The 8,931-nt window shown below is 32.7% G+C and overlaps 2 protein-coding genes and 2 pseudogenes across 2 annotated transcripts; 1 reads left to right on the top strand and 3 right to left on the bottom strand.

The window, feature by feature from the left end:
- LOC104784294 lies at window positions 574-1,560 on the bottom strand (annotated as a pseudogene).
- Window positions 2,021-2,967, bottom strand: LOC104784293 (uncharacterized protein At2g39790, mitochondrial-like). The gene is made up of 3 exons (XM_010509340.1): window positions 2,704-2,967; window positions 2,285-2,619; window positions 2,021-2,174 (listed from the first exon to the last, which is right to left on the bottom strand). Exons 1-3 carry the CDS (start codon window positions 2,965-2,967, stop codon window positions 2,021-2,023), a joined length of 753 nt encoding a protein of 250 aa, XP_010507642.1.
- LOC104784292 lies at window positions 3,276-3,758 on the top strand (annotated as a pseudogene).
- LOC104782437 (ribonuclease 2) lies at window positions 4,070-6,512 on the bottom strand. The gene is made up of 9 exons (XM_010507363.2): window positions 6,273-6,512; window positions 6,035-6,063; window positions 5,892-5,965; window positions 5,702-5,803; window positions 5,538-5,541; window positions 5,211-5,302; window positions 4,779-4,940; window positions 4,420-4,504; window positions 4,070-4,259 (listed from the first exon to the last, which is right to left on the bottom strand). Exons 1-9 carry the CDS (start codon window positions 6,461-6,463, stop codon window positions 4,210-4,212), a joined length of 789 nt encoding a protein of 262 aa, XP_010505665.1. The 5' UTR covers window positions 6,464-6,512; the 3' UTR covers window positions 4,070-4,209.

Here is an 8,931-nt window from a genome sequence, read left to right as displayed (position 1 = left end):
ATATATATATATATATATATATATATATATATATATATATATCAGAAAGGTATAGGTAAACTGTTCTTCAAGGATTTTATATTTAGTGCATAAAAATGATGAATAAGCAAAGCGAAGAGTAAAGTGTCGTCACTTGTTACAGAGAAGGAGCAAGAGTCGACAACAAAGAAAACAAGCCAACAAGGAAGCAGAAGTTAGGCTTGTTGTTTTGTAATAAAAGTAATTGGGCCCAAATGAGTAAGTGTAAGTAGAGTTGTTATAAATCCCAATGAAGGTAAGTAGTGTGGCTTGTGTAAGAGAGTCTAGAACCTAGGAGTAAGGTCTAAGGACAAGTGTATGTATAATGTAGCAAGTGGAGAAAAGCACTGCATGTGTGCGTGAGTGGAGATGTTGTGAAAGTATCCAATAGATCCGAATCAAAAAGATGTTTGTCTCATGTGTTAATCTCTCCAAGTGTTCTACAAGGTTTTGTGAGTGAGAAATTACAAAACAGAGACCTCAATGTGAAAGAATAGATGTCAATATTCCAACAACAAGAGACACTTCATTTTTACAATATCGAACTTACCTTTTTCATTCATCCACAAACTTCTTAACATTCTTCAACCATACCAAGTACTCTCGCTTCATTTTGCTCATCATGTACTTATGCAAGAGTTTCGTTGTGCTTGCTTCAACTCTGGTCGTCAGATACCTTTCTAACGCCTTCTTCAGATTATCGTCCAAGTTCCTACAAAAAGGAATGAAAAAAACACACACAAAAATATCTCTCTGCTCTAAAAAAAATCCAACACTTGCAGTTATTATTATATAGAGGTTTTGATTCACAAAGCTTACTTGAGAGGAGGCCAGTCAGTTTGCATTAGATACTCCAAAGAATCCTCAGGATGATTCACAGTTAACTCTCTTACTCTCATATAATCAGAACACACCTGGCAGGTAAACTCTAGGCTGAGTCCGCTCTTCTTGGTGATAGTCACTTATAGTGGGAAAAATAGTTCAGCATGAGGACATGAAGGACCAAATGCATCAATGACAGCATCATCAAGATAAGGCATGTCTGCTGAAAGTTTAATATGTTCCCCATTGTAGTCTCTGGTCAATGTAACATTCTGATCTCCAGGATCTTCGATTTCGAAAGGGAAGAAGCTTCCTGGTGTCATCTCTCACCCTGCTCCCAACCAACCCCGAATATAATGTCAGTAAAAACAAAAACAAAATCTCAACCAATATAGACTAATATCTTCTAAAACATAAGACCAAATAATGGTTTCTCAGAAATGAAATTGAGCAAAGATATGAGAGAGTTTTTACTAAGTCGGGATCATCGTTTTGGAAAGCAGAATTGAGCTCGGAGTCAATCGCAAGGAGAAGGGTTTGCTCAGAGCTCAGCTGATCAACAGCCATCGAGTAGAAAAAGCTACGAGAGACGAATGGACTCAGCGGAGACGGTTTGATAGCTATAGACGGACGGTTCATAACCGCGGAGATAGACCGGACTCGACCACATACGGAAGCGAGCTTAGATGCTGAATTGCGTACGCACCAAGCAAAAGCCATGGATTGATATTCTCTGGTTTAGCGAAGAAAACTGAGATTCAAGGGTTTTAGGGTTTGACAAAACTTTCATTTTCAACTAACGAAATCGTATCACAAAATCGTTGTAATTAAAGAATTTATTTAGTAATATTATTGAGTTAGATGACAATAAAGAAATATTGAAATTAATGAATTGACAAAACTAGCATTACACATGGTCTTATAATTAAGATGAACATTTTATTAGCTTCTCTTCTTGTCGTTGTAAGCTACCGACACCTTTTTGCTATTAATCATGATTCTACTACTTTTCGTTGTGCTTCTATAAATCTATAATTTAGGATTTGAGATAATTGGCATTGGCCATTGGGAAGAAGTGAATACCAAACTCACATATCTAAAAACTTGATGAAGTCGATCATTATCATAGTTAAATACTCATAAGATTGTGCGGAATGCGAAAAAAAAAATTTGACTGCTATCAACGAATAAATTTCTTAACATCCTTCAACCATGCCAAGTACTCTCGCTTCCGTTTGCTCATCATGTACCTATGCAATAACTTCCTTGTGCTTTCTCCTAATAGGGTCTCCACATAATTGTTGAAGGCCTTCTTCATATCATCTTCCAAGTCTCTGCAAAAGGCAAAAACATTATAACCTTTCCACTCATGCCTATTTATACAACGTTACACTTGCAATTATACTCTATATATTATATAGAGTTTTTGATTCACAAAGCTTACTCGAATTGCCAATCGTTCTTTTCCCCCGGATGATTCACTGATACATTATCTATGTTAAAATGATCACCAAAATCCGTGCAGCTAAACTCCAGGCCGAGCCCGCTCTTCTTAGTGACAGTTAGAATCAGTTTAATACTTGGTTTATCAGCAACAAGACTAGGCATGAATGCTAAAACTTTAAAATTTTCCTCAACGTGTTCCTTAGTCGTCAATGTCACAAACTGATCTGAAGGATCATCTTCAATTCTGAAACTGAAGTATTCCGGAATTGTCTCTTTAAGCTGCTCCCAGTAGAGTATAAGAAAGAAAAATATCGTCTTAACACTTAACAGCAACTAAATTACAACTACAATCATTAAGAGAACAAAGCAAACCAGTTTTATATATGTTCCTTGAGGAGCAAGATGCAAAAAACTTACATAATCGAGATCATCAATTTCCAAATCAGAAAGGATCTTGGAGTCAATCACGTCGCGAATTTGTATCTCCGAGAGAAGTATACTATCACTCCTCGAGAGAGTAAAAACGCCACGGGAGATGAAGGCACGCAGCGGAGACGGGTTGAGAGCTTGAGACGGACACGGACGACAGTTCATAACGGCGGGGAAGGAGATAGACCGGGCTCGATCACATGCCGAAGCCAACTTAGACACTGACCTGCGTACACACCCAGCGAAAGCCATGCCGGACTAAAGCAAAAAGTGTGATTGCTATCTTCTTAATTTGAAGAGAAATTAGGGTTCAAAATTAACCGAATCAAAATTCTAAGAAAAAAAAACCCTAATTAAAAACATTAAATTACTTTTTTGACGAGATGATAAACTTGGCACGGAAGGTTTATTTATTAAATATTTTTATAAAAAATTAAAGGGAAACACCTCCGCCAAGAAAGAAAAAAAAAAAGAGATAATGCTGCAAACTACATACATAATATAAAATTTCCAAGCCTTGAGACAAGCCAAAGTCTTAATATTACTAGCTCTTTCTCTCAATGACAAACACAGCGCAACATAAAAGGTTTCGACTGATTCGTCAAGGGAAGAGAAAGACTGATCATCACATAGAAACAAAGTTAATCGTGAAAATATTTCGTGCATGCACAATCGATGAAAAGAACCTTTTGCAACATCCTAACCACTACAAAGTTGTTGCATGGACGGACCCCGAAGATCCATACACAAAATAGGTATGGGTTTCCAAAGGCAACTATTGGAAGTATGATACAGAGTTGGTGATTCCTTTAGATTTTCCAGCAAAATATCTTTACCTAGAATTGCTTAGAAAATATTCTTGTATAGATCCTGCAACATCAAATGGATCTGTTGTGATAGGTCGGGCAAAGGTTCGATTGCCAACGAATGGCAAGTTCTCTGGTGCAGCCCGTCTCGTCGGCTTCAACAGTGATCGATGTGTCGTCGATAGAGGAACTCTAGAATTGTCTTTGGAACTAAGGGATTACGATTGTTGTACGTAATACAAAAATAATCAGTTGGGTTTTGATTTACTTAATTTTCTGTATTCTATCCCATCTATTCCTTGTAGATATCTATATAGTCATGTCCTACCACACCGCTATTTAGCTGTGGCGTATTCAGGCATCGCGGCATCGTTCTCCACATCCTCTAAACCTAAACAAATCACAGTGGTCTGTTTTTGATGTACATTTAAACTATTTTGAAAATTCTCCCTAAACCAAATTTTATAGTTTTCATTCCATAAAGCAGAGCAAAATTTGAATCTTCTTATGGACCTGTCTGATATTTCCATCGTTAGAAAGAAACTTGATTTAGCAGTAATGATTATTCATATTTAATAGGACGATAATAAGCCAATCTTCTTTATTCATTGTTTATAGGTTTGGCTGTAAAAGTACAACATCAGAGACAAGTAATGTATTGCCTCTAAGTAAATAACAAGGCTCCCATTCAAAGAGCTTCTCTATCTGTTGGCATCTTCAGAACCATAGCCTCACCATCTGCATAACACAAATATATGTCTTATCATTTTATCATATATCCATCACTTATCTAATGCTCTTGCCTCTTGTCCAACTAATCATGAATCCACACTAATTGCAATTATGCATCGTTCAAGATATGGAAAAGATGGTTTACGTTCTTTGAATTTATACTTACCCAATGGCGTGTATTCCGGCAAACTTACGTACTTGGGACATGATTTTCTAGATGTCAAATCTTTGGAACCAACACAGTCCCTGGGCTGTAGTCATGAAATAAATAAATACACTGTCAGAAATTGGTGCCATTCTCAGATTCTAGCAAACTATTTTAACATTAAACCAGGAAAAGCAATAATAATGTCAATGATCAGCAAATCTTACCAAACCAAACATTTTCTACACGCTTGGACACAAGATATTTAAGTTTTCTTATAAGGGGTTTTAAAAGAAACATGAATTATAATACTAAAACAAGATGTAAGACTTTCAAAAGGAAATCAACAACCTAAGATGAAAGAGATGTCAGATACAGACCTTAAAATCCTTATAGAAGCATATACGTATTTCATCGATTGCATCTCTTTTGCATTGCACTTCAGGGTTGATATGAAATGCATTCTGAATGGCTGTTACGATACCTCCTAGAGGATACTTTTCGCTGTTGGAAGCAACATAGCCAGCTTGATAAAGGACATCCTATTCCAAATTTACAGATGTAGAGATTGTAAACTGGCATTAAGAACTTATCCAATAGAGGAAAAAAATACAAAAGTGTCTTCACAAAACTGATAAACTGACAGAACAGAGTAAATATAAGATGCATCATGCATGATCATACATCATAAAGAAAAACTCCATTGCACAAGTATGCAAGCAAAATTAACTCTTGTGTATACCCAACTTTCTTATTTAACCAGTCCACTATGCATCATATCACAACATAAACTAAACTCTGTGAACACTTACCGTGAGATTATACTTCAAGTAGAGATTAAGCGTGGCAAGAAAGTAATTATACTCATCACGAAAAACAGGAGAAGAACAAGTCCCATGTTTCTCTGAAAATAAAAAATTATCAGCACAACCGTTAGAGAAAGAACCTATATTATCGAATCAGCAAAATCAAACCAGAACATAGTGTGCTAACTATACACACTGTTGAGCAAAAGGTTCTGAGATTAAGCATGGAGCTCTCTAGTAACACCAATGAATCAAACTCTATATAAGACTATGTGGAAGGAAATCAAAAGAAAAATTCAAATTTAAAGAAGTCAAAAGATTGAAAATAATTACCCCACTGCCAGCGTGTATTGCAAAAGAGATACATAACAAACCAACAAACGAAAACTCAGTTAGTTTTGGTGAAAGAGTGAAAGACAACTTATGATAGATGTAAAACACCAATTTGTAAAGAGTTATATATATATAATAGAAGTGAAAAAGAAAAAAACAATCACCTCATGGCCCCAAAATGACCCTTTTCCACCATGACAGTTTGATGGAGAACCACAACTAAGACTAGGCCAGTACTTCTCAAGACCATCCATCAACGTTGAGATCTGCAAAAAAAATTCTCCTTTTTCAGAAACTTCTCCTAAGATATAAAGACATAGACTTTGTATATTGAACAAGGACCAATGTTTGTACCTCCTTCTCATTAAAGTCAGATCGATAACAACAAGAAGGCCATGAACCATCGTTATAGTCAGGCCATAACCCATCTACAAACACACACGTACACATTGAGTCCTGAAACTGAAACTAAAGATTGAAAAGAGTTTTTAACTTACGGATGGTGAACTGAGTTGGAGAATCAGAGCTGGAAAAAAAGAAAGAAACACATAAGTTAGTCTAGAGGAGCAAACACAAAATCCAAATCTTTATAACTAAAACTTAATCAAGATTTATCCAATCTAATAGTAATCTCTATTGTTCTGATCAAACACTAATTGAATTCAGATCCTCAGCTACACGAAGAAATAAAAGACAAATTCAATCTAAAATTAGAAAAGATCGAGGAAGCTTTACCCTCTGCAGCAAGCGTTTTTGGAGCAGCAATGACGAGTAGCGCGGCAGTATGTTCCAGGCCACTGAAGAGAGAGAGCGAAATAATCGAACTCCCTCTGACTCTGAGATCTATTGACTTCGATGACGTCTCCGGCAAGTGCTCCGGCGACAAACGCAACGAGAAGGAAGAGAAGACATGTACGCGACGCCATCGACTCTTTTTTTTAATTTTGGAATCGAAACCGTAATTTTAATTTAGCTCTCCGGTTTACTGTATATGTGGAGGGAACTCAAGGGTATTTTAGTCTTTTCACATTCAGCGAATATTCATTCCTCTTCGCCTTAGATTCGGATAAACCCATTGGATTTGGGATCTTTTGAGAAATTAACCCAACACAAGTCTGTTACGGTTCTCTCAATGGTCTTGTTTATGGTCCCCGAAACAAAACCCATGTTATTGTGTCACCTATTAAATTTGGAATGGTTGAGAGAAAGTTTTCATAATGAACCATATAAAAGTAAGTTTCATTATCTCCTTATTAGTCCACTTGACAGTAATTTTAACAAAAAAATATTTTTATTAAAACACAAATTTAAAAACAATTAATTTTCACATTTAACTCACATAATATAAAACTGAAATCATATAAATTTCCCTATAAATTATGCATTAACTTTATTTCTCCACTAACTTGTATTAATCAATTGTATTAAAACAAAACAATAAATTAGAATTGTAACTCTCATTTTTCTAAATGTAATTTTTCATCATTTCTTTTCCTATAAATATTCATTATCCTATTCTCTTAGTCTATCACTCTTTCATTCTCTCATTTTTTTCCACTACTTTCAATTCTCTTTTTTTTTGTTTTGTTTTGTTTTGTATTTTTTTTGTTATTGTTGTTGTATGGGTTATAAAAAATCAAATCAAATATCATTGTAAAAGCTTAGTTTTAGAGTTTGTATGATATGTATATCTTATATATATATTTATATTTAATCTTTTAAAAGGTTTATCTCTATTTTCTATTTTATATTAACATCTTATAAGTCATTATTTTCATACTTTCTTACAATATTCACCACACAATAAGATCATGAAGTTGAAATGATCCATATCTAATTATCTATTATGTCTCTGGTTATCTCACATATTCATGTATCATTTTTAATAATTTATAAAGATCAATATAATATTTAAAGATCAATATAATTATCCATTTATAAAGTCTATTTTGTTTTGTAAAGTCTATCAACTCTATTTATAAAGACTATTTTGTTTTGTGATCCAATTGATAAATCTGCAAAGATCAATATAATATATATATATATATATATATTTTTATGATTTGAGGTTTTTGAAAACAAAAAGAACATAATTAAACAATTGGTTTTTGTGTGTTTAATCAAAATAAAAAATGATCCAAAAAAGAAATCATATTCAACTGGAACTTAAATATAAAAATAAAATATAATTTAAAAATACCATTTAACTAAATTCTCTAAAGATGAAACCAATTAGTATGAAATCTAGCACTATATATTAAATTGATGAGTGAAAAACAAAAAAAAAACCCAAAAAAATATAAGTTATCTTTGGGGTTTTAAAAATTATTGGGATTGAAAAATTCATATAATTTTATAAGAAAACTAATTTAGTTTGTTACTTCAGAAGTAATATTTTTTTATTTTGAAATATTATGTGTAAGTGTTGAGTTTATATCAACAAACAACCAAATCATGTGAATTTTGATTCGGCCACTTGGTATTCCTTTTATTTTAGGTTATAAAAAATTAAAATATTTATTTATAATTAAAGTTATGTAAATCCATTTAACTCAAATGTAACTCTTATCCAATAATTGTACGTTAATTCATTCCTCCTACTAACTGATTTATCTTTCAATAGAAAATATTTTTGGTTAGATTTTAATACTTTTTAATTATTTTGGTTGGCTAAACTTATACTCATATTTTGGTTGGCTAAATTAATATATTTCTCATGTAAAATTATTATTTATAATATATTTCTCATTTCAAAGTTTAAAGCAATATATCATAATATAAAAGTAAGATTTTGGTCTCTCCTTATTGGTTGATTTTCATTTAATGTTTCTAATTTTTTTATTTTTTTTATTTGCTTTCTAATTCCTTTAAACAATATTTAAGACCCAATAAACACAATACATCTAACTCACACATTAAAATAAAATTAGAACTGAAAATAAAATAAATTATACATTAATCATATTCTACCACTCAATTTTATTCAAACACAATAAATTACTATTGTAACTCCATAATTCTAAATGTAACTTCCATCATTTCTTATCATATAAATAAGCATTCTCTCAATCTCTCATTCTCTCATGTTGACATTCTTTTACTATCTCATTTTCACATTCTCTCATTCTCTTCTACAATACCTCAAATCATTTTTCATTTATTAATTATGTTGTATGGGTTGTAAAAAACAAATGAAATATCATTGTAAATTTTTAATGCTAAATTTTAATTTTAGAGACTACATGATATATATTTTACATTGTTCTTATTTTAAAAGATTCATCTCCATTATCTAATTTGGATTATTATCTTATAAGTAATCATTCTCTCCTCCTCTCCCACCAATATCAAACGTTGTTATATCTCATATGTGTTGTAATAGTTTGATTCTATA

Source organism: Camelina sativa, chromosome 4 (genome assembly GCF_000633955.1).
Source record: "Camelina sativa cultivar DH55 chromosome 4, Cs, whole genome shotgun sequence".
Lineage (NCBI taxonomy): Eukaryota > Viridiplantae > Streptophyta > Magnoliopsida > Brassicales > Brassicaceae > Camelina > Camelina sativa.
This window is presented reverse-complemented; position numbering and strand designations above follow the sequence as displayed.

Coding starts and splice junctions, on each gene's coding strand:
- LOC104784293 (XM_010509340.1), bottom strand. CDS start 2,967: ATGGCTTTCGCTGGGTGTGTACGCAGGTCAGTGTCTAAGTTGGCTTCG. Junction 2,620..2,703: donor AAATTGATGATCTCGATTAT/GTAAGTTTTTTG, acceptor GTTGTAATTTAG/TTGCTGTTAAGTGTTAAGAC. Junction 2,175..2,284: donor AAGAACGATTGGCAATTCGA/GTAAGCTTTGTG, acceptor TGCCTTTTGCAG/AGACTTGGAAGATGATATGA.
- LOC104782437 (XM_010507363.2), bottom strand. CDS start 6,463: ATGGCGTCGCGTACATGTCTTCTCTTCCTTCTCGTTGCGTTTGTCGCC. Junction 6,064..6,272: donor AAAAACGCTTGCTGCAGAGG/GTAAAGCTTCCT, acceptor CTTTTTTTCCAG/CTCTGATTCTCCAACTCAGT. Junction 4,505..4,778: donor GCTTCTATAAGGATTTTAAG/GTCTGTATCTGA, acceptor TCATGACTACAG/CCCAGGGACTGTGTTGGTTC.